General features: G+C 40.7%; 1 protein-coding gene across 4 annotated transcripts in view; it reads left to right on the top strand.

Annotated features, from left to right (window-relative positions):
• Window positions 1–24,842, top strand: part of arl15a (ADP-ribosylation factor-like 15a) — a 142,223-nt gene extending 117,381 nt beyond the window's left edge. Inside the window, exons 5-6 of one of the 4 annotated variants that reach the window (XR_009768276.1) lie at window positions 15,125–15,451; window positions 24,609–24,842. Coding sequence is in view for 1 of the 4 variants with exons in the window: in XM_061672093.1 (XP_061528077.1) it covers window positions 15,125–15,277 (153 nt within the window). In the remaining 3 variants the exon portion in view is untranslated. Of the gene's footprint in view, window positions 1–15,124; window positions 20,293–20,323; window positions 22,502–24,608 lie in introns of those variants that run through there. The other 3 variants (XR_009768275.1, XR_009768274.1, XM_061672093.1) reach the window with 3 other exon arrangements.
• Window positions 24,843–25,743: the final 901 nt, after the last annotated feature.

Here is a 25,743-nt window from a genome sequence, read left to right as displayed (position 1 = left end):
CTGCTTCGGTGCTCATTGTTGCACTGAGTATAATGCCCCCGAATAGTTGCCATTTGTATATTGAAAAGATTGAAGTACATTGTTGGTCTTTGTGAAAATGAGAGTTACTACAGAGTCCAAGATGTTAGATCATTCTCGCACCGCGTCACTCTGTTCAGGGCAGAAGTGCGACAGAATAGAGGTAACATTGCAGACTTCAGTAGATATTGACATATTAATGTCTGTTAAACTGCTCAATTCAAGGATTGACACTGAAAGTGTCACAACTTGTTTACTTAATGACAGATTTCTCAGTGCAGTCACATACTAGAGATGGTGGCACTACAGTGACAATCTTCAGTGGGCATTGCCGCAGAATTCTTTTCGGAGAGTGACAGTTGCTTTCAACACAACAGAGAGCGATGGGTGTTAATCTTCAGACCTCTTCGAATTCATGTCTTTCGGAGGTATTGTCGCACCTTTGTTATGGCTCTGATACTCCATGCCATGTCAGTGCGCTTTTTAAACTGTACAATGTAATCGGTATAAATTTTCTACAGAATAGCGAGGGAAGAAGGCAGAAAATGCCTTTTACAGGCAGTGTAAACGGGGCTTCTGATTGTAGGGTTTACACAAAAAAAGAAAATGGAAACATTTGTTTTGCTTACAGATGACAACTTTGTCTTTAGTGTTGTTTTCCAAAAATGTGTTTGTTGAGATTCTTTTTCAAAGGTTACCCTTGTCAGGCTCCATCAATTTAGAAATGTCACACTTGTTTCAGCTAATAACTTTCATTCAAACCTCAATCATCTCTGATGCTGATTGATCTGATTCTATACCTCTTCTACATCTTTGTCTTACTGCAGGCCCTCCCACTCATCTTCATCTCTGCTTTCTTTCTTTTTCCCACCCATACAGCCTTTCTCATCCTTTCATCCCCGGGCTGGTGGTCCGCCCCTCTGGGAGGTTAAGGGGCATTTTGGGTGAGAAGGCTGTCGGCAGGTTGTGCGGGCACGTAGCTTGCCTTTTCCCACAGCTCACGTCAAATGTTGCTGAACCCTGACCTCAGCGGGTCCTCTCAAAATCAGGGAGGAACGGAATTCAGCCAGCTAGACCCTATTCAAAACTGGACTTTCCATTGGAGGGAAAGAAAAAAAAGAATCCCATCCAATTGTGGCCCGTGCCCTCCCTTTTGTGTGTTTTTCAAGAAGGGTCGGACGACTGGCCGCCGCTAGCCAGGACAAGACTTCCGAAAAGCCTATTCAGCATGTGATTTGACCCCTGGTTCCATTGCTGACTCACAGGGACCAAACACTGGGAACCTTTTGGTCATCTATTGAAACAAACCTTTTTAGCAAACTTCCCAATAGTCTGTAGTCATGTTTTGCCAACATTCAATCAAGGTTCAACTTAAGTGGCACCACTTTTGTTTCCGTCACTTTTGATTGTCACTTGTAAAAGTATTCACTTTTGATACTCGTATGCTTTCATGATTTACAGTAGTATAAAAATACTCATTTGTGGTATTAGTGTGCAGTCTCAATTGGGGCTACACAGATTCTTCGGAAGTCATTTAAAATAGCTAGGATCAGTTTCTGCAATGGGTAACAGTGCTTTAAAATGAACACATTTTCTAGAGAACTATTGCTGCTCACTAAGCCCAAGTAAGCCAGCTACTTAGCAAGTAAAAAGCTCTTGTAAAAACTGGACATAGTGTTTGTCTCGATTGAGCAAATCTTGGTTTACTGACGTCAAAGAGACTGAAAAAAACAGTTTATATTATATATATGTGTGTGTGTTTCTGTTTTAGTGAAAGCATGTGCAAACCCCAACTTGATGCATGGTTTAAATCTTTTGCAGAAGGCGAGCACTTTGATTGTAATGCCGCGTGCTGTGTGCTAAAGTGGGGGGCCTGCCACAGCTTTCAAGCTGGTCAACTGTCAGGACTAGTGCATGAAAGGGGGCCTCAGAGTGAAAGGGGGGGGATGAGGGTCCTACTAGGGGGGTCCTGCAGAAGGGAGGGTGAGGGTAGCTTGTGATGGACCGCCTGGGCTTGGACGACCCTCTGTGTGGGCTGCGACAGCATGGTAGGCAGCCTCACGAGAAATATAGAAAAGGAGGGCGGTTGGTTGGTGGCACGTTGGTCCCTGCAGCGTGGCACACAGGCAAGATGCCAGCTGACCCGCTCGAGAACCAAAGACCAGATGTTCTTTGTCAGACCGCCCTGGTCCTTTACCAAATTAAGTTACTGTAAAGCTGTAATAAGCCAAACAGGGATACCTCGCTTCCACCACTGCACACACTTCCCAGCTACTTAATCCTCACAAACTTTTTTTCATGTCGAGCAGGTCAACCCATGGTGAAGGGGCCACAGCTCTGCCACTGAATCTGGTAATTATATTCTAGCCGAGATGAGAGGATTGTAGCCTGACTGTTATTACTAATTATTCACCTTCCTTCCTCGTTCTGTGAGAGATCTCCAGCTTCAACACATGTGCCAATGTGACAAATGTATCAGTCATTTTTGTCTGTACAGACTTTACATTTAGAGATGGACCATTCTGTTTTACATGGCTTCCATTTTGAGGCCAGCTATTTTCAAAGCAGAGTTACCCATTTTGCCAGCCGTTTTAGCATTTTCACTGATCTTTAAATACCCACAGAATTTTGTCTTATGTTGTGACAATATAATCAGTGAACCTACCAAAAGAGAAGACACTCTTCTTTCACCTGAAAAAAAATTTGTTTTCTAAGGGTTTTCTGTTCTTTAGTGTCAGCACTAGAACCCCAAAACACCGGTTTCTGACAAAAAATAAGAGAAAACAAACTTTTTGTGAAAAGAAACATGTCAAGCAGAACAGTGATTTTGACCCTTTTTGCTTTTGTGACACCTCAAATTATAAAACAACAAAAAAAATTGTATTGCAAAATATTTTTGGGGCATATATTTTACTATGAAACGCGCTGTGAGCAACACTGACTCACCACTTAGCTTGAATTGAATGATGTTTTATTATTATTATTATTATTATTATTATTATTATTATTTTATTTTTTTACATTTCTCATTCACTCCATGAACTGCGTCATCTTTCCCACAATTCCGATGCACACTTTCTGCTACACACTTTCTCAAAAACTCTGTGTATACCATACATACATATAGTCTTTTAAAGTGATAGGTGCTTGAACTTGTCTGACTTCCAACATGTTGGCATTTCTGTCCCACGTAATCGATGCGACAAGGTGAAATTCAACACCTAATCTTTGTCTTCTACTGAAAAACTGGTCTGTAAACCATACTTGAAGGATATATACATCGGTGGCAGTAAATAGTTGGATTCCAGTTGACAATTATAAACTTCCTGTGCAGTGAATGAGGTACTCAGGTTAGATCCATTTTTAGATCATGTGGAAATGGTTCACCATCATACCAATGGTTACGTCAGTTTGTTTTTGTAAAGCCATACTGCGTTTCGATCTTTATTTGTAAAAGAAAAAAAATCTCCTTGTATGGTATAAAGCTTCTCAGACACATCTTGCATGTCTGTATGGAAAGTACATCATCACCACCCTCAAGAGCAATAGCATTGTTGCATGGAGCACACTGAATGGGTCAGCGAGAACGTCTCCTATGCAGTCTATTTCAGATTTACTGCACCTCTGAGGGATGGCTCTGATCTGGCAGTGGCCACTTGGCTTTGAAGAAAAGTGTACCATCAATGGATCACTTTGAACCTGCACCGAGCCGAGTCTGGGAGAGACCTTTGCTCCTATCACGTTGGAACAGGACAGTAAATCTTAACGCAGCTAAGCTTTGCGCCGTGACATTGGGGTCTTAATATGATACTTGCCGACGCCAGTGGTCCTACAGTTCAAAAACAATTGCGGCTCGGTTCCAGTGTGGCTGCAGCACTTTCACTTGCTGGTTTGGCCTGGGTCCAGTAACTTTGACTTTTCAAACTTTTATACTTTCCGAATTTGAACACAAGCATCCCCTATTAACACAGGTGTCTGAAAAACTGGAATATTATTGTCAGGCCTGTAACAGGCGAGGGCACTTGACGTGCATGCACAGCAACTGCTTACGGCACCTAAATAAACTTATGATTACCCTTCGTCGGCTCCAAAAATCCTGCTGTAATACAGTGGTGCCGTTGAGATACGAGTGACAAGAGTTTTTCGAGATACGAGCAGTTGCTCTGATGATTTTTTTGCTTTGACCTGCAAACAAAAACTTGAGGTACAAGCGCTGTATCATGGCAGTGACTCACCTCAACTCAGGACAAGCAGCAGTTTGGCAGATATATTTAGTGAAGAATTCTTCAAAAAGGACGCCAGAAGCTGTTTGTTGCCACTCCCAGTTGAGGTTTACTGTCAAACTAAACATAAAACAAAGAGAATCACACGTGTTGTATTTAAAACAACCATATAGATTCTGCTAGCATAATGCTAACACATAATGTGAAAAGCCTTAGATGGGCTAACGAATATGATGTATGTGGCAGTGTTATATAACGCTTTAAGCATTTGAACACAAACAGTGCAGCAATGGATGCAGACAGACAATATAACAATACTCACGGGCATATATTCTTTATCCTCTGGGAAGAATTACCAATATTACTGCCATGCTTGAGCTGAGACTGTCTCCATGTACAGTATATCCATATGTCTGTATTATACTGGCCCCAGGTGGCCAAGGCGTGCACACCAGAAGGAGCAGCACAATGTTCATTGAATTAAGGCAAAAAATGTGGCAAAAACTGTTTGATTCTTTACATTATATTTACCTTAATTTCTTGTGTATAATGTTTTTTTCCCTAACAAATGAAAAGAAGCGTATTATGCAAGGGTATAAGGAAAATGGAAGAGAAATTCACATTGTATAAATTTACTGGTACGTAGAGGTTGTGAAAAAGGTGACTTGATTCATCCAACACTGTGAACTCCGAGCGGAGCACTCGTGCTGGAAACAAGCATTGCAACAACAATGTTGCTTTTCCCCTCGTCATCCATTGCTACATGCTAACTCCTTTTTACACATCGCAGGACAGGGACGACATGGCACCCAATCGCAGCCTAACCGGTAAGACTATTTTCAACAGTACTATGAAAATGTTATACTGACCGTATCATTCAGAATTGACTTGAGTCGATCACCATCTTTGTTCTTTGCTAATATGAGAACACGAGTAGAAACGGAAAGGAGGCGACACGAACATTCGATCATAAAAATCTGAATTACATCAGTGCATTCACACAGACCAGAACATTTCTTTGAAAACCCAAATAAAATATGGATAATAATATTTTTAGCAAGGATAGCTTCAAATAGATGATGCGTATTACAATAGTTTGAAGGGTTGTCCTGGTTTTTGGAGTCGATTTTGGGGGAGCGTATTATACTCGATCGGTACAATATTATAGAATGCTAATTTTCTCATTAAAAACAAACTTTTGGAGGTGAGGCTGGAACGGATTAATGGCATTTCCATTGATTCCAGTGGCGAAAGATGATTTGAGATACACGTGTTTTGAGTTATGAGGATGCTTGTGGAACAAAATAAACTCATATCTCAAGGCACCATTGTATAAACAAACTGACATTTTAATTGAAAACAGATACAAATGTCAACAGTCCTTTAGCATGTGTTCCAGAATTTTATTTGGCCTGTTTTTGTTTTTGTTTTACCCCCGGAAGGCGACAAAAGTATTAGATCCAGAGACAAAACAAGGGCAAACATGTATGACGTGAAGTTCAGGTTTAGTGATGGGTGTGGCTTTAGTCAGAGACGCAAGGGCAGGGGGAGGGAGCAGTGAAGTGAGGCTACATTCATAACCTGCTAGCAGTTTCAAAACATTTTTTTTTTCTTTTAAGTCCTTATGGGCTCGCTAACAACAATTGAATGTTGACTTCATTTTGGCACAGTTTGGTGTTGGAAGCATATGTGCTGTTGGCCCCACTATCTGAAGCATATGTGCTGTTGGCCCCACTATCTAACAAATATCAAACAGGTCCTGGTGTCTTCACTTGATGAAACAAATGTGGTTTTCATGTGCCTCCTACTTTCTCTTGGCAAATGATGGGCTTGTTGACTTTCCTTTACCTTGGGTCAGGCTAAGGTACAGTAACATAGGGTTCCTTGCCCAAGGTGTTGCAGTCTGGCATCAACTGGCTTTATTTACTGGCCAGTGGGCGGTTTCATTTGACACCTCCCACAGATTGTGGTGCAATGTTTGTTTTTTCCACTGACCTCCCAAGTGTTCCCTTCGTAGGGAGCGCCAGGCTTTCTCATGTCTTCTAGACTCTTTAGGTAAGCCGGAAAAGCAAACAAAGGCATACCTATTATATGGTAAGTGGATCTCCTGTTACCCCACCATTTCAACGTAGTCGCCAGTGTGGGCCACTTTCCAGGTGACTGATATCTTGGCAGGGGCCCGACATGTCAAGGGACAGGGTAATTGATTGTCTGGATATTTGAGTATGCCACTTTCCCTAGTTCATAGAAGTCCTAATTCTTCCTCTGAGAGACAGGGACCCCACATCTTCAAATTGAAAGGAACCTGTTGTATTTCCAAACTTGGAATAAATAATAAAAATACAGTGTTTAATGATGCACTCTGGCACCATTTTGCCTTCTTCCCCATAGGTCTGGTAGGCACACGTGATCCTAAGTAGCATTTGGACAAAGGATGTTATTTCTGTTGAACAGAGCCCCTGCTGAAGGTTACCCAAATGAAAACCTCAAGGCTGAAATCAAGTTAGCTCTTCAATGAGTTTATTGAGTAAAGCTCCCCTTGCTCCACAGAGCAGTTTTGATGTTGCCTGCAGGAAAGTAGTGTCTGAAGGATAGCATATCACTTTGAGTCAGCCTTTTTATTGGCTTCTCTTGTGTTCTGGCTTGTTTTTTTGTTTTGTTTTTTCACCAATGGCTAAAATCTTCTCAAGTGAGCATTTCCTCTTCTTCCATTTTCCATTTTATGATCCTATTGCTGTACTTAAACAGGAAGCGTATTATTAGTATTATTCATCCATCCATCCATCCATTTTCTTTACCGCTTATCCTCACTAGGGTCGCGGGCTGCTGGAGCCTATCCCAGCTATCTTCGGGCGGGAGGCGGTACACCCTGAACCGGTCGCCAGCCAATCGCAGGGCACATAGAAACAAACAACCATTCGGAGTCACATACACACCTACGGGAAATTTAGACTCTTCAATCAACCTACCACGCATGTTTTTGGGATGTGGGAGAAAACCGCAGTGCCCAGAGAAAACCCACCCAGGCACGCGGAGAACATGCAAACCTCACACAGGCGGGGCCGGCATTTGAACCCCGGCCCCCAGAACTGTGAGGCAGATGTGCTAACCAGTCGTCCACCAGTGCCGGCTAGTATTATTCATTATTATAAAATTTAATTCAGATTTGATTCTCAGACTTCTGGGATGTTGGGCAAATGCAGGAGCCAGACTCAACAAAGAATAACTGTCCTACATAAGAAATCTACAGTTTACAGCGTGGGCCATTAAACGTGATTCTTCGATACAGATCTGCTGCAGGGGTTTGTCCTGCAGACCTACATGTGTTCCATCTGGCTTTGCTGTTATCCTCTGAAAGAATGCTAGACCTGACTTCCCAAATATGTGAGCGTATCACACGATAACTGGACCAAAGTGGGTTGCCTTATCAGTAACAGTCATACTTTAGCCTTTGGGCCTCTGCAATTACACCCATAAGAAAGGCACTAACGGTTATTAACCGGGCACACACTAGACTGGAGAAAATACAACAGAGCGATATACGGGTTTAATTAGTTCCGTGACCACGCTCGTACCTCAAAACCCTCCCCGTTGAAATGAATGGAAATGCCATTAATCCATTCCACCCTCACGCCAAAAAACAAAAATGTTGGTTTATGTTTTTAAATAAGAGAAAATAGCATTCTATAATAATGTACTTTATAAAAACATACAGCAATTACATAATTTATTAGAATGTAAAGAATTAAAGTTTGTGCATCATGATTTAATGCTGCTGTCCAGTTCGTGCTGCTCCTTCTGGTGTGCCCGGCTTGCCGGGAGACAGTATAATACTGTACAGTCATGCAGACACAAATGAAGAAGAATGGTCTTCTACAACTACTACTACGACCACTACTACTACTGTAAGTGACTCAATAAGATGCTTTGATATTAATAATTTTTCGTAGAGGATAAATACTTATATGCCAGAGTATTGTTATTGATATCTGTCTGTGTTTCTCCACCATGTGTGTTCAAATATTTGTTGCTTCTGAAACCACGACTATCGATTGTAACTGTTAGGATGTCAATGGCGTTTTGCATTGTTTGTAAAGGTAAGGTAAGCAGACTTTTTTCATAAGGCAACGCTATGTTGTTTTAAATACACAGTGTTATTGGGAGTGGCATTAAACAGCCTCAAACTGCTTTTTTTCATGAATTGTTCAATATTTGCCAGACTGCTGCTTATTGTGAAGTGAGTTGAATTGAGTTCAGGGCCACCATTAAGTACGTGTATCTCGTTTTCAAGTCAAAGCAAAAACATTGCCAGATAACAGCTCCTACAGTATCTCGAAAAACTCGGGTCATTCGTATCTCAAGGCACCACTTTACTCGCTCTATAAATACTACCTCCAAAGGCTAATACTGTAATATTAGCAGAAGAGCGAGATGGAGAAAAACGGCCATTTATCCTGTCTTGAATGTTCCAGATTCCAAAACATTTGCACATGTAAAGTGGAAACGGCGCAAAGGCGCTGCCACTGATCAGAACAATCATTTGACACGCAATAACGTCACTGGCATGAAAAGCAGTCATGCTCATTCATGACGAGAACACGAACCAAAGCGTTGTTCTGGTTTCTCTTTTCTAGTCAGTCTATCTCTGACAGTCCTCTTCCATCACGTGTCAAGGTGGCCAGGAGGTACCGACTGGCAGAAGACGGCAGCCAAGCCTATTTATTCTGACAGGATATCCTCTTCACTTGACATGAATCTACTAGTGAGTGTCACATGTAGTGTTCCTGGTATGGGCCACCGAGCAACCAGGTGCCGTGCACAGCCAGTCGTGCTCTAAGCGGCCGGAACTAGGTTTGCCAGGGTTGCAGCTTATGCACAGCTGACTAACTGTACAGGTATTCCCTGCACACATTAGGTCAGTGCTGTGGTGTGTAGAGGAAAAGTATAGTTTTGTTTTTGAAAGTAACAGAAAATTACATTCAAACAAGGTATTAATGCACTCAACAAGTTCACGAAACATCTAGATTGTATTACATTTAATTGGATCAGAAACCCCATCGTAATTAATATACAGAGGGTCGCCTCCATGGCAGTGAATAAGCTACACTTTTGACATGTATTGTTGTCATAAAGGGAGGACAAGGAGTAATTAACAGGAAAAAGACAGAGACGCCATGCTAATTGCTAAGCTATCGTGACATTTAGTTGCGAAACACCAAAATAAATGATTGGGTGATACAGTAAACTTGTCACATTGGTTTGGCTAGAACTGCGTTATCGCAGAGCGTAACCAACTTTGAACAGTAAAATAGCAGGCAAAATAATGTGTCTGGAGAGAAAATAATACTGTACACAACGCTACATAGCCACAAGGATTGGAACCGGAAACTAGAACTGAATTAGTATGTCACCTGAGAACAGGAGCCTATAAGCTTTAAAATAATTTAATATAATAAATATTTATTATTAGTAGTATAGTATTATATTAGATGATATCCTAGTCCCACAGTGGGGAAATTTGCAGCATTTTAGCAGCAATAGGGGTACAGTAAATACAAAAATAGCATGCAAGAGAAAGCATTTGTACAAGAAGTACGTTGAAGCCATAATTTATTAACGATTGTCAAATTGCAGAATTATTTTTATCCTGTTACATAATATAACTGCAATAACTGTCCTGCTGTAATGTTCATGACATAATTTTAAAAATATAGAAATTCAGACAAATTGTTCTGCAAGTGAATTTCTATAGGTTGGCGGCTCTTCAGTCATAGCCATGAATGCAGTTTTACTAATAATTGGCATAATAATTTCTTTTCGGTTTTGACCAATAATTTTAATTTCAGTGCATCAATAGTAGTCCTGTATCAAATGCCTTGCACAAGTTGACAGTCAGAGCACTGTGCATGAAGCACAAGTCAAAGCTCAATTGCTGTTGTCAGTGTGCTCTTCTGAATCACAATTGTGTATCTCGAGTGACTAATGAGCTGGATCCCAGCACCAGGAAAGCAGGTGATGCAGGTGATTATGGATTTTTTTTACACCCATACGGAGGTATAAGCCACTTTCTCCTACTGTATGTATAGGCTGGTGTGTATGACCTAGAAGACGTTAGACTGGATGACCCACTGGTCATTCTCGGAGCCATCTGGCAACTACATACTTACCCTTCCTGCTGCCTCACGCAATTCCTTAAGCAAGCATAAGTGCGCTTAGGAGGACTTAATCTTAAAGAAACGGGTTTGGGCCACACTGTTGGCGAGCCGGTGCGGATGCGCCCGGCCATTAGGTCACAGGGTTCATTCAGCTTCATAACACTAAAGCGGTTTGAAGGCCAAAGCTCCACCTGTTGTTGCTGGGACTAAAACCTCTGGATTGAATATACCCTGATCACGGGACCTGTCTCAGACAAAGCCCTGTTTTATAATCATGATTTTAAAAAATAACTTTCAAGGGATCCAAGTACTCTTAATAATTCATGGGGGTAATTAAATGTAATGTATTAATGTATTGTGAATCATGGGGGATACCTTCCAGGCCCATACCACTATAAGTGAAAATCTGCGATATAGAGAGACCATGTAAAAAAAAAAAAAAGAAAAATATTTTTTTAATAGTTTTACCCCATCCATTTTATTTAAACACCACATTGTAAGCATATTTAAAGAAAAAATGCCACTCATGGGAAGGATATTAACCCTCACCATGGTTCGCTGGAATACTAAAGCTTTATAATTGGCTTTGTAACCCTTTCCAAACTGATAAACATTTTCTTTATTTCTCATCTGTTCTTGAATTTCTTTGGATCGTGGCATTTTGTTGCAGCTTTTTTAGCTTTATCGGCCGACTTCATTTTTTCAAACAGGTTCTATTTAAGAGATTTCTTGATTTTAACAGGTCTGGAGGTAATCAGGCTTGGGTGCGGTCAGTGAAAATGAACCAAAAAATTTCATTAGCTGCAGTTAATTCATGATTTAACAAGGGAGAAGTTAATAAATAGTCAACATTTAAGAACAGCCTTTTATGTTTACTTGGGTTATCTTTGTTGATCTTAAAGGATGATCTTAAATATTAAAGTGGGGAAACTATGCAAAAATCTTCTTGTTTGTTTTTTTGTTTGTTTTGTCCTGTTCGGCTGTTAGGTCAAGCAGAAAGGTGGCACTGTATCCCTTTTATGCTGGAACAGTTTTACTGTGTCACAGTGGACTTTTTAAGCGGCCGCTGTGGTTTCTTAGTGTTTTTATGGATATTGAGAATCAAAGTCGATCAGTCAAACAGAACAAGGTTTCTAGAGGGGAGTGAGAAAAGAAGACAAAAAAAAGACAAAGCACTAGCAGTAAACAAGATGAGGAAAGCAAAACATTATATACCTACATATACACAAGAGTGTTGTATGGGGCAGTAGTGCTACACCCTGTGAGGGAAGGACAAGACAAGGACCGGAGGGGAAGCATGCAGGACAAGGGTCGTGAACCCGGCTGTACCACTGAAGTGTGGTGGTAGTGGCTATGTAAATTATAAACGGGAGAGAAATGCCACACATTGGTAGTCTTGACAAGTTTAGGCAATTCACACTCGAACAGTGTATGTATATGTATAGTATAAACGGGTAGAAACGTGGTAGGTAGTAGAAAATCTGTATCGCAATTGTGAGAAAAGATGACACAGTATTGTGGAGTGAATGAGGAAGGTTGATTGCTAAAAAACGGAAAAAGCTACAAACAAACTTTTTCTGGCGAAAGAAGAGTCTACTCTTTCTTTTGGTAGGTTTGATGCGTTTATTGCCACAGAACACAATATTATGTGGGTATTGAAAGATCAGTCAAAGTGCTGTTAAATGGCTAGCAGTATGGAGAACTGTGAATTGAAAACTGCTGGCAGTGAATGAATTAAGAGACGGGGCCTGGTGGGTTGGTGTTTGATGTCAGCGAGGCTGCGTGTGAGTCTCTGGGTGTGAGCTGTGGCTGAGAGCAGAGCCTGCATGAGTGTGCTCATAATGTTTTACTGCAATAAATGACAAAGTATAATGACCACTGTGGCGCTTCTTTCCTAAAGTTAAGTATTGTGTGAAAAGACAAAAAATAAAAAATAATTGCTACACAGTATACAGTCACGGATTTCCGCTATAAACAAGTAGATGCGTTCCACGGAAAAATATGTGTGTGCATTTATTCATGTTACTGAATATATTCTTTGGTGAGCAGATAGTATGAGGAATTTAAAAAAAAAATGTCCAGGACAGCGGCGTTACAAATTTAGGAGGGGAGGGTAATATTACAAGCCGTAATGCATAATCTTTGGTCTCCTTCACTGTTCTTACTGTACTAGCAGATAACAAGAACATAATTCAGAGCAGTTGCCTGCCAATGCTAGAGAAGGCAATTGCCCTTTGGTGAATTGCCCTCAGGTTGTAGGAGGAGCGAGAGAGGCTTGAAGCTGACTACACCTGCGCACACTGAACACTGCTGGCTTTTTGACTGTCTGCCAGTGCAGGGCCCAGAGTCTTCCAGAAGAGGGCCTTGGTACAGGCAAGACCGTCAGCCAGCCAGACAGGCAGACAGGCAGCCAGCCGCATCGTCTGCAGTCTAGGTCTGGGGCTACTGCCTGGACCGGGGTGGCTCATGTTACCCAGACAGATTTGTTCACACTGTTTGGGTCCGCTCGGCTTTCTCGCCGGGCCTCTGAGCCAAACGCGGCTGAGGTGACTTAATCTGTCATTAAACTCACATTACACCCGGACAGAGACTCGGCTCAGGGAGGCAAGAGACGGCGCTCGCTCTCCCGCCCGTTGGCATGGCTGGCTGCATTTGAGTAGACACAAGACCCTCCCCTCCCCCGAAACCCCATCCTGGGCATGCCACACACCATGGCACAGCTTGACAGCACGACACTCTGCAGAAATAAGTGATTTCATTTCAAGGCATTTGGGTACAGGGGAATTCACTGCACCGTCCAAGGATCATTTTGTCTGATAAGATAAAATGACCTGTTCGTCCGATTAGTCAATGATCACCAGCATTAAAGATTTAAAGAGCCACAAATATAAATACGTTTTTTTTGTAAAACACTTCCGAGGATACTTTGGAATTTACATTCCCAGTCGATGAGTCTTCACATGCTTGTATTAAGAAATAGAACAAATAATCAATGATTGTGCGCCTTTTTAATACGCAGACTGTAAATCTGGCAAGATATTAAACAAAGCAAGCCAAGACAAAACTAATTTTGTCTCACATTAAGATTGATGATGTGTCAAATGCACCTGTTTGGTCGTCTTTTGGTTTTTATTTGAACAGCAGAAACAAGCCGCTGTTTCTTATTTCATATTTACTTCCTTGCCAGCTGACCTCAGGGCCGTCTCAAAAACAACATCGTCAGCCAAAGAATCGCATTGATTGCTTCCTTTTTCATTTTTAAAGGTGACGTCCCTCCTCAAATCACCCGCTTTGGCATGCTTTGACAGGAACATGTGCAGACTTGTGAACAACCTCCAATTTGTTCATATTGCAAAACCATTTGTCCCAAAGGAAAGAATGGAAATAATCACTTGCAGGGTCAAACCATGGCTATCATGAAGAAAAACAAAACAAAGGTGTACGGGCAACGTTAAGTTATATTTTAACATTCTTAACTGTGAGCTTTGACTGCAATTAATCGAGGACGTCGTTGATATTTTCTCAGTTGTCAACTCCTTGTGCGTGGCTCCCAACGCAAGCTCGCTCACTCACTTCCCCTGTCATCCTCTGTTGCACAGGCCCAACTTGTTGATCACATTCAGACACTCGCTCATCTGTTAAGACTCCTTCATTGCCTCACAGACAGTCGGAAATCGTAAAAATATCACACTACTTCACGTACCGCAACTGCAAGGTCACTACTCGCTGGGGGAGGGATCTTCAATTAAAATTCGGAGGCGTTGGGTTGCAAGGGATGTCTCAGGGCAAAGGTCAAAATGTTTTGATGTAGCCAACCCATCGAACCATATCAAAGTAGCACTTTTCCTTTTCACAAAACTTGTGGTTTTGTGGTTTTAACCCCCACTTATATGCAGTTTTTCCATCCATCCATCCATTTTCTGAGCCGCTTCTCCTCACTCGGGTCACGGGCGTGCTGGAGCCTATCCCAGCTATCATTGGGCAGGAGGCGGGGTACACCCTGAACTGGTTGCCAGCCAATCGCAGGGCACATACAAACAAACAAGCATTTGCACTCACATTCACACCTAAGGGCAATTTTAAAGTCTCCAATTCATGCATGTTTTTGGGATGTGGGAGGAAACCAGAATGCCCGGAGAAAACCCACGCAGGCACCGGGAGAACATGCAAACTCCACACAGGCGGGGCCGGGGATTGAACCCCGGTCCTCAGAACTGTGAGGCTGACGCTCTAACCAGTCGTCCACCGTGCCGCCTTTGCAGTTTTTTTTGGTGGGGAAAACAGATTATTTAAAAATGTTTTATGGCAATTTATAATGAGCGTCAATTATTTTCAGGTTTTCATTATCCAGAGTCAGGCCCGGTCCCTAGCCCCCACGAGAGAAGAAGAAGAATCACCTTTATTGCCATGAACATCCATGCATGCATGCACACAAAATATGTTCTCTGCATTTTACCCATCGCAGTGAACACACACACGCACTTGTTAGCGGAACACACTGGAGCAGGGGGCGGCTGAAGCGCCCGGGGAGCGGTTCGGGATATCGTGTCTTGCTCAAGGGCACCACAGGCGTGAGTCCGGTGTACGTTGGCAGATGATCCGGTCGGGGTCTTGAACCTATGTCCCCGACGGTGGCAGGCGCTGATCTTAACCATTGGACCACGTCTGCCCGTAGTAGTGAGGGTCCACTGTATTACTCATGGCAGTAATTATAATAATTGTGTGCAGATCAAGAAATACTTCGAGCTGGAGCCATTGGCCCGAGGCAAGCGGTGGATCCTGGACGGCAGCAGCACAGACCATGTGGACGCCGTGAAGGAAAGCTTTGCTCAGTTCATCGGCCTGCTGGAAGACAAAGACACGCCGATCGCCAGGATATGATGGCGCAAGGTAGCGCCAAGAGACACGAACAGCAGACGACGTCATCGAAATGTCCCGCTGGTGCGCGCACACCGACGAATACACGCCCCCCTTTCTTCAGAACTACCTTCCAGGGGCCTTCGGAACCACGTAGAACCTCGTTGTTGTGAAGCTACTCCTGCACCGTGTGATGAGGTTGGCTTTGTTATCTCTCGCTGCACTCTTGTTGACACACACACACAAAGTGGAGCCCAGGTTACCTGTAGATAAGTTTAACTCTTCCACTAATTACTTTTCAGGATGTTCGAGTGGGAACCATTGATGTGGTTTCCACTGTACATGTGTCAAGTGTGTCGTGTACAGCGGTTACATATCGGCGTGTCAGTGTGTGACACCGCATCTAGCCTGAGCCTTGTAGCGCTATCTCATGGAGTCTGCTGTACAGTTACCACGTAACCGGCACACCGTACACAGTACTGCTACTAATCATGTGACTGTGCGAGTGCGCCAATACGTTTTCAGTGCTTTTAGCGATGTGCAGCATATGGCGCTTTATGTATGTAATAATTGTTTTTTAATGCATATCACACCACGCATAATTTGGGAACTCTTCTCCTCGAGCCAATGACTAATACGAGTACTAGGGGCACACTGAAAGGAAACAAATATCCCCCAAAAATACCAGAATGAAGCTGGACTTTTATGATGGTAAAGTAAAAACAGTTACAAGGAAAATAATAGTAATTTTATCATAAAAAATTATCAATTCACAAGAATAAAGTTGTATCAAGTTGTAATAGTATGAGAATGTCGTTCTACTGAAAAACGTCAGAATGAATGGAATGAACAGCATAAACTCTGTACAACCCAAGATAAAAATTAAACAGTCGTAATTTTATGAGTTGAGCGTCTTCATTTAGCAAAAATGATGTTGTAATATCACAGGGAAAAGTTGTAATATTACAAGGAAAAAAATCATTTAATGGGAATAATGTATTAAGATTGGGCAAAATGTTGCAATTTTACAACCATGAATTTGCAATATTATGAGCATAAACACGTAACGAGGAAACGCTCCTACAGTAATTTTGTACCAATACAGGGAAAGTGAGGTCATCATTTTTTTGAGGACTTTGTTACATGAAAATGGGGAAAAAGACACAAGCATAATGTTGTAATGTGATTAAGATGAGAAGAAAAATAGTCTTAATTTTACAAGCATAAAGCTGTTACATTTTATGAGAAAAAGTCATCATTTTTCAAGTTGCAATTTTACAAGCATGAATTAGCACTATTACGAGAATAAATCTTTAATATTATGTCAATAAAGTAGTAATTATGAGGAAAACATTCTAATTTTGCACACACAAAAATTGCTTTAGCAAAACGGGTGAAACATTATACAAAATATGAAATATTACAAGAAAAAAATATTATTACATTGTACAATTCCAATTAAGTTGGGACGTTGTGTTAAACATAAATAAAAACAAAATACAATGATTTGCAAATCATGTTCAACCTATATTTCATTGAATACACTACAAAGACAAGATATTTACTGTTCAAACTGATAAACTGTATTGTTTTTAGCAAATAATCATTAACTTAGAATTTTATGACTGCAACACATTCCAAAAAAGCTGGGACAGGGTCATGTGTTCCATCACCTTTTCTTTTAACAACATTCAATAAACGTTTGGGAACTGAGGACACTAATTGTTGAAGCTTTGTAGGTGCAATTCGTTCCCATTCTTGCTTGATGTACAGCTTCAGCCGTTCAACAGTCCGAGGTCTCCGTTGTCGTACTTTACGCTTCATAATGTGTCACACATTTTCAATGGGAGACAGGTCTGGACTGCAGGCAGCCCAGTCTAGTACCCGCACTCTTTTGCTACGAAGCCACGCAGTTGTAACAGGAGCAGAATGTGGTTTGGCAATGTCTTGCTGAAATAAGCAGGGGCGTTAATGAAAAATACATTGCTTGGATGGCAGCATAAGTTTCTCCAAAACTTATAGTATGTACCTTTCAACATTAATGGTGCCTTCACAGAGTTACCCATCCCATTGGCACTAAAACAAAATCATTGTTTTATGCAAATAAAGTTGTAATATCCCAAGGAAAAGGTTTTAGGAGAGACAAGTCAAAAAAAGTCAGGGTTACAAGAATACGTAAAAATACGTAAAGATTGCTAGAAATGTTTTTTCCCCCCGATATATTTCTCAATGCACATAATATTGCAACATTTTCCCCTACAAAAATCGGACTTGAATCTGTTATTGTTTTTATGACTATTTTCTTTTCTTCTCAGTGTGCCTGTCCCACTCACGTATGAAGTCGCACAGATTGGATGTATTGACAAATGTGCTTGATGTGTTTCACGTCAGTGTTTACGCCTCCAGGGTCACTCGTTGTTTTTTGTTGTTGTTAATTTGTCCTAATCTGCGTGGACTCGCGCTGCCCGCACGCAGGCTGCTGCCATCGCGGCCCAATACAAAGTCAGTCAATCAGCTGCAGCAACAGCTGCATGTGACAAGTCCCTGTCTGACACCCTAATGCCTTCCAACTGTCTGTGAAGACCCCCCTCTGGCCCAGACCGGCCTAAACCCCCACACATCTTCACACACACACACACACGCCCAAGTGTATTTGGGTTCTTTTTTTCCTCTCTGCTCTTGACGTCATCTACCTGGCATCCAGTCTGCAAAATTGAACAAACAACAGGACAACTTTCACTCTTTGCTCTTGTCTTGTTTCATCTTTACTTTTTGAATCCTGACTCTTTTTTCGGTTTGTCTACATCTATTAAATTGGTAAAAATCTAAATTATTGTCTCGGCTGTATCTTTACAATTTGTGGAACACAACAACAACAGAAAACTACTACAAATAAAACCCAAGAAGATCATCATAATTTGTTATAAACAAACAATACTTCTAATAATAATAATGAACAACATGATATATGAGACATTGAGTATCTCGCTAAAAGGGAGTAGGCCTACGCCGCCTTACATTTTGGTAAATATATCTTTTCATGGGACAACACTGAAAACATGACACGTTGCTACAATTTAGTCACTATACAGCTTGTATAACACTGTACATTTGCTGTCCCCTCAAAATATTGTAACTTAAAACACAACCATTATTGTCTAAACCGCTGGCAACAAAAGTGAGTACACCCCTAAGTGAAAATTTCCAAATTGGGCCCAGTTAGCCAGTTTCCCTCCTCGCTGTCATGTGACTCATTAGTGTCATAAGGTCTCAGGCGTGAATGGGGAGCAGGTGTGTTAAATTTGCTGTTATTACTCTCGTACTGGTCACTGGAAGTTCAACATGACACTTCACACAATGAAACAATATCAGTAGAGAAGAAGGCTAAAATGATCATTGAAGCCGTTCCCCCTGTTTTCTCAATCGCTCTGCCTTGGTCAAATGACAGGGAAGGGTTTGTTCACGAGTGCTGCAATCAGTTTTTGCTATTCGGAAGTACAGTACGTGTGACGTCATGGTGAGAAGGTCTTGTAAATTGGCACGGAGAATTATTTTGTAGTGAACATTGCCTGAATTGAATAACATTTATAATTAAAGTATCACAGTGGGGTGGAGAACTCAACTCACAAAACATGTTCAAAAAATGCGCACCAACATTTTTTTAAAAATTGACCATTTAGTTTACATTTGTGTTAGGTTTTCAACAAAAACAAATACCAAACCATCATATAATTTGATTCGTCCAGCCCAACCATTAACAGTATACTTTTTATGAGATACTTGTCATATCTTATATTTTGCTGTTTGGTACAACCCTGTTACAGATACTCAAGCACCTGGAAAAACGTTACAAAAATATTGCTGATTGTATTTTAAGACATTTAATGTTACTATAACTCTAATTACAGTAACAGGGTTACAACTCAATGCTTGTAAAGTTTTTGCTCGAGTACATGCTAGCTTTGCTAGCTGCTATGCTAATTGGTCATGAACAAACTAAAAAAAAAAAAAACCTGAGATCTACCCATGGTTAGCAATTAGCTTGATAATGTCATTTCTGCCGAGTCATGCAGCTCACTTTTTTTTCTCTTCCTCTGGACGGTTCAAAAGCTTTTAGTAACAGGGTTGTGTATGTTGAGAGACAGATTTAGAGCATAACTACTATTTAAAAGACAACTGATAAAAACAAAATATGTTAACAACTAAAAGAAAGACAACAAAATCTTGCAAAAAAAAAACAGTTTTAAAACGTATTTCATCTGTTACATTTGATGTAAGTTGGTCATCAAGAGAGAGGGACAAGAGAAGCCATTTTAGGGGCTGCTCGAGAGCTATTTTGGTATTTTCAATAACACTCGTCAACAGTAAATTTATTGTCCAAGTTTATTTAGCTGATTTAGGACAATTTTGATGTGCTGAATCCAAATACCACATTGGGTCAACATTTTGGACTACAGCCACATGCTTTTTTTTTGTTTTTGTTTTTTGTTTACATGTACAGGTATTTTCACTTTAGAGGTTTAAATAAACGGAGGTTCATGCCCTGAATTTTGAACAATGATGATGTAACATTCAATTTACAGGTACTTTTTTGTCTGCGATACATTGTTGAATGAGCAGAGTTTGTAACATTTGATTAATGAACATAATTTGTAACATTTGATGAATAAACACTTTGCATGAAAACCTGACATGAACAATAGAATTGGATGTCATTTTCAGATTCAGTGATGCAAAATTGTCCTAAATCAATTTACAAACAAACAAACAATTGTAACCCAGTGTAATATTTCAGAATTAACTTTATTCCAGCTATAGTTGCATTTTGTTTCAGGAAAATTATAATTTACACAACAGGTACATGGGCAGGTACATAAAATGTCCTCTATTTGCAGAATGACCCAAATAAAAAATAAATAAATAAATGTCCCCTGAATATAATAAATCCCTCGGACTGGGCAAAGTCCTCTGAAGTGTAAAGCTAAAGTGCAAACGGTCAGGGAAGTGAGAGAGGTGCTGCTGGTGATCTACTTTGTGAGCTCCTGGTGGTGAACACAATGTGTCACGCAGGTTGCTGCGGTGACCCTTTGATCCTGTTTTCCAGTGTGTGCCTCTGGGTCAGACACGCTTCTCTTCAGTCTGCTGCACAACACGGCACCTCGGGAAGATGCTGCCCTCCCAGGACAAATCCTCTTCTTTTTGCCTCTTCCTGTATTCCTCTCCGGCTCCTTCTGCTTCCCCTTCGGTCATGCCGAAGGAGACTTTGCTCACTTTTGGGCATCCACGGCGGGGACCAAGAGGCCACATACGTATACGGGGTAGTCCAAAAAATGTGACATCATTTGAAATCTGAATATCGGAGACCACATTTTGACACCATGTACTATGCATCCATTTTCTGAACCACTTATCCTCACAAGGGTCAAGGTAGTGCTTGCGCCTATCCCAGCTGACTTCAGACGAGAGGCAGAGTACACCCTTAACTAGTCGCCAGCCAATCGCAGGGCACAAAGAGACAACGAACCATTCACACTCCCATTCACACCTATGGACAATTTAGTCTTCAATCAACCTAGCATGCATGATTTTGGAATGTGGGAGGAAACCGGAGTAGCTGGAGAAATCCACCACACAGGCACGGGGAGGGCGGATTTGAACCCGGGTCCTCAGAACTGTGAGTCGCCCCATCGTAACCAACATTAACATACAGTAGTGCAGGAATCCAAATACACAACAAGAAATTATTTCACAAAAAGCTAGTTAAGATTATTTTAGGCCACTATAACATTATGCAGTTTGAACATTAACACCTAAATGTAGGATGAATAAAAAAATACTTAAATGAGCCATTGAGTAGGTAAACTCTTTTTTTTGGTCATTTTTAAGTGCAGAAATCACAAGGAAAGGCTGATTAAATTTTTTTTTCCCCCAGAAGAATAGTGTTCTAAATCAAGGTTTGGTTCCGATTTTTAAATACAGAAAATTGCACTCAGCACTTTTCCTCACTACCATGCAAAATGGCAACAATGGAGTTAGCCCACTATGGTTCTCAGTTGGCTCTAATAATGCCATCCATCCATCAATTTTCCATACCGCGTATCATCACTAGGGTGACGGGCGTGCTGAAAGCCTATCCCAGCTATCTTCAGGTGAGAGGCGCAGTACACCCAGAACTGGTGGCCTCAAATAATGATTCAATTTAAGTGTATTTCACATAAAAGTTAAAAATTGTACCGAATAAATGGTTTGAAACAAACAGTTCTTAAATATTAAAAGCAAATATAATGTACTAAAAAGTTAAATATAACTGAACTGTTCATAGGCAGAGATTCTTTTGTGCACCACAAGAGGGAGCCGACTGTGCCACACTGAGAATCACTGACCGAGGTGAACAAAATTAGGCTTCTTTGAAAAATAAAAGATTCATCAAAATTCCAACATACTCAAACGGTTGGAATGCATAACCAAGTTCACAAACCATCAGAAAAGTTCAATATGCGCCCTTTTTGCGGGTTCAATCCCCGGCCCCGCCTGTGTGGAGTTTGCATGTTCTCCCCGTGCCTGCGTGGGTTTTCTCCCGGCACTCCGGTTTCCTCCCACATCCCACAAACATGCATGAATTGGAGACTCTAAATTGCCCGTAGGTGTGAATATGAGTGCGAATGGTTGTTTGTTTGTATGTGCCCTGCGAGTGCCTCGCAACGAGTTCAGGGTGTACCCCACCTCCTGCCCGATGAGGGCTCGGATAGGCTCCAGCACGCCCGTGACCCTTGTGAGGAGAAGCGGCTCAGAAAATGGATGGATGGATTCATGAATTTTGTTGTGCCATGTTCAAATGTGCTTTCCAGTTGTTGTATTTGTATTGAATTTCCCCAAAAATGTACACTACACACACTTGTTTTCACTGTGTTTAACTATAAGACTCAAAATGATTTTTCATTGCAATTGAATGGCATTTATCACACTGAAAAACAAAAGTAAAACATTGAACTAACATTGAACTTACACTACTGTTGAAAAGTTTGAGGTCACCCTGACAATTCATGTTTTCCATGAAAACACATTGTTGCACATTTACACTATCATTCAGAGGTTTGGCGGTCACTTAGAAATGCCCTGTTTGTTTTTTGTTTTTTTACCACATTAAGAATGTCTACAATGTATTTCTGATTAGTTCACTGTCTTTTTTAAGGGGTGGGGGGGACGACACTGCTTTTACTCATCTCATTAAAATTTGTCATCATTTGAGTGAGAATTGGCTATGTTGTAAGACTACATCATTTTCTAGTCTTACAACATAGCCAATTCTCACTCAAATGATGTCAACTTAACCTGTATATTAACAGTAGCAACGTTACGAGTGGAAAACATTGGGGTTGTCTCTGACCAAGAATTTCTGGACTAACATGTTTATTAATGTAATAAGTACATGACTATTCAATTGAAATTAAACTGTTGCTGATCTCATTGGTACTTGACACTATGTACGTTTTAGACAGATCCTAGTTATTGTTTCTAATATTCTGGTTGCCTCATTTAGCTCCATGAGAGTTAAAATATTAAGACTATAACCCTCAATATGATGCAGTGAAGTTGTACACCAGTGCAAACAATAAACATTGTTAAAGGTATAGTTTTGTATTGGATGTCATTAGATTGTGCAGGTTTACCTATTGTTGTGATGAGTCAGAAAAGAATGCTATGTAAAGTATTGACCTTTTTAGCAGGACGTCTTCGTCAACAAACTCTTCCTTGTCATTTGACCACGACTGATTTACTGAGAAACGAGGGGAAATGGCTTCAGTGCTGATTTTGTCCTTCTCTACTACTGTAGTTTGAATGTGTGACGTGTCAGACGAAAAGATGATGTTATGAGAGGCAGTGGAGTAACTTTAGGGGGAAAAGGGGGCGGGGGGTATATTTTTTTGTTGAGGGAGGGATTTTTTTTTTAAAAAAGATTTTGAGTTTTAAATGCATCAATCGAGTGTATTTTGGGGATCACGTGGACAACATTTATGTATAAACGGACCATAGCAGCGGTTCCCAAAGTGTGTTATGGTTCGGGCTCCCTCTAGTGGTAGATGAAAGAATCACTGAATTAAATATTAAAATTGAGCATGTTACTGTTGCTGCAACTTTTGTTGTTGTTTTTTTTTAATCCATTACAGTACTTTTAAGTACAGTGCATTTGCATTTAATCATTTAGAAATGTTTCTTTTCAAACATTTAGGTACAATTTCTATTTAACTTATGTGCAATTCATTTTAATTGAACCACAAAGTAAACAAAAATATTTTCTATATTTAAGCGCAGTTACTGTTCCAGCTGTGCATAATGTTCCAGTGATTTACAATAGTATCAAATAAATATAAATAAAACCTCTGCCTTGTTTTTGATAAACACTTGGGCCTACTACGCTACTATATTTGAATGTGGGTTAAACAAAAAAACTTTTGTAATTATTTAGAGATATGCATATGCAGTACATGTATTTATTCATGGTATTAACGAAATTGTTTTGACTTTACTGGTTTTTTTTTTTTTTTTTTTTAGTATTGGGCACATTCTTTTATCGTATTCTATGCCTGCAAATGATCTTAACATAAACATCTTCAGTGCATCACATTCCCATTTTCAAAGGCAACAAAGAGCAATGGAGAGGAATACACAACATTTCAGAAACCCATTATATAGATAACATTTATTACAGTAGGCTACTGTTGCAGGCTTTCTTTTGTGTTGTGGTGAGGTTAAGTAATGTTAGCTAGTAGCATGCACCAACTCAGGCCGACAGTAACACCTGCTCTGACAGGCTACTATTATAATTCATCAAGTTGGCCAACAACATTTTTTGAGTAGAAGTCTCACCTTTATTGCTCTTGGCTCCGATTGGCTCTCTCGAATATGGAACACCGGCCGTAATTTACATTTTAACAGGTAAGTTGAAATTCAGAGCTATTTAACATGATCATGGAGGGAACGGCTATTTAATTGGCTTTTCTGTTGCATAGATGACGGTTTATAGTGTGCTAGAGCTGACGTTAGGTAGCAGGCTCGCCATTATGTTTTGCGAAATTTACTCAAAGACAATTTTGGAATATATCTGCCGTAGGTTTTTGTCATGATTCTCAATTCGAGTCAGCGGTAGTCACTTGCGTTCTGACCCCGAGGCCTATTATGAAAAGTTCTCTTAAACACTCCCCTCAATTAACCCAGTGAGTTTGTCACATGTAAATGTGTGTTTACAAGACAAACACAAGCAGGCTTGTTTTCTTAAACCCGGAGAAGAATGCCTACCCGAGATCTTCCCTGTCTTCTTCCATCGAGTGTGTTTGTGTCTTTGTGCTGATAACAGATGTTACCCTGACATCCATCTGGGCTTCGTACCCCTGCTCTGCCTCCCACTGTTGACGATGACGATGATGATGATGATGATGATGCTCGACGCAGGACACGCCGCATTCCCAGGACCCTCACAGTGAGGGTTATGCTTTACTTGATACTGTATAGACACAACCCCTCCTGTTGTGCTTTTTTTCTTTTTCGCCCCTGTATGCACTCTGCTTCCATGGTTAATCATTAGCACCGAAAAAGGAAATTAAAACAAGTCATAAAATCTTTACAGAATGAGAACGGAGTATAGCAGAGGTTTGATCCAATTCTTTTGTACATTTAAAGAAATCTAGAATTTTATATAATTATAATTACATGAGAAAAATCTCCATTTCAACAACAGGATGGCTATCAATCCATGAATCGGCTACTGTGAGTGTAACAAAGACCAGCTGTCCCGATACTATTTGAATTCGATCATATTCTTCAAATGAGCTGTGACGCTCCCCTTACAAGTAACGTTCAGCCAGATTTTAAAGAGAGTCAACGTAAAACATAAATGGTCTTTACTATCAAAGCCATTAAACAGACTGAAGGTTGTTGTTTTTTTTTCCTTCCTTCCGGAGGCTTCCAGTCCTCCCGCTCCGAGCTGTAAAAGTCATTAAGGCCTGATTGACTCTTAATGAGTTGAACTTTGAACTGCTTCGTATCTGTCGCTCTTTCATTTCCAGTATGTGCATGCATAAAACCAACCTCGCACCTTATTTGGACTGTAGAACTACTTGACATTTTGGAATGAACAGTTAGCACTTTGAAATCAAAGGTGGCCATTAAGGATTTATCTGCCTTGTATCCCTCAGCACTCATCACTGTACACGGGACTTGTTACGTTTAAAAATGCAAACGCATTTATTTTAGAACACACACACACACACACACACAACACCTCTTGTGGCTAAAAGTCTGCAACTGCGGGGTACACGCATTTTTAATATTTACGATTGAAGGGCTGAATCACTTAACACACTCCACACGACAGGATAATCGCGCAGGATAATCTTTGAGAGACACTTTGATCAGAAGGGGAAAAAAACTCCATCGTGACTAACATAGACAGCGGCTATACTGGTAGAAGTGGGCCAAGTTGTTAGGAATAT

The sequence above is a fragment of the Phycodurus eques genome, chromosome 3 (assembly GCF_024500275.1).
Source record: "Phycodurus eques isolate BA_2022a chromosome 3, UOR_Pequ_1.1, whole genome shotgun sequence".
NCBI classification, from domain to species: domain Eukaryota; kingdom Metazoa; phylum Chordata; class Actinopteri; order Syngnathiformes; family Syngnathidae; genus Phycodurus; species Phycodurus eques.
This window is presented reverse-complemented; position numbering and strand designations above follow the sequence as displayed.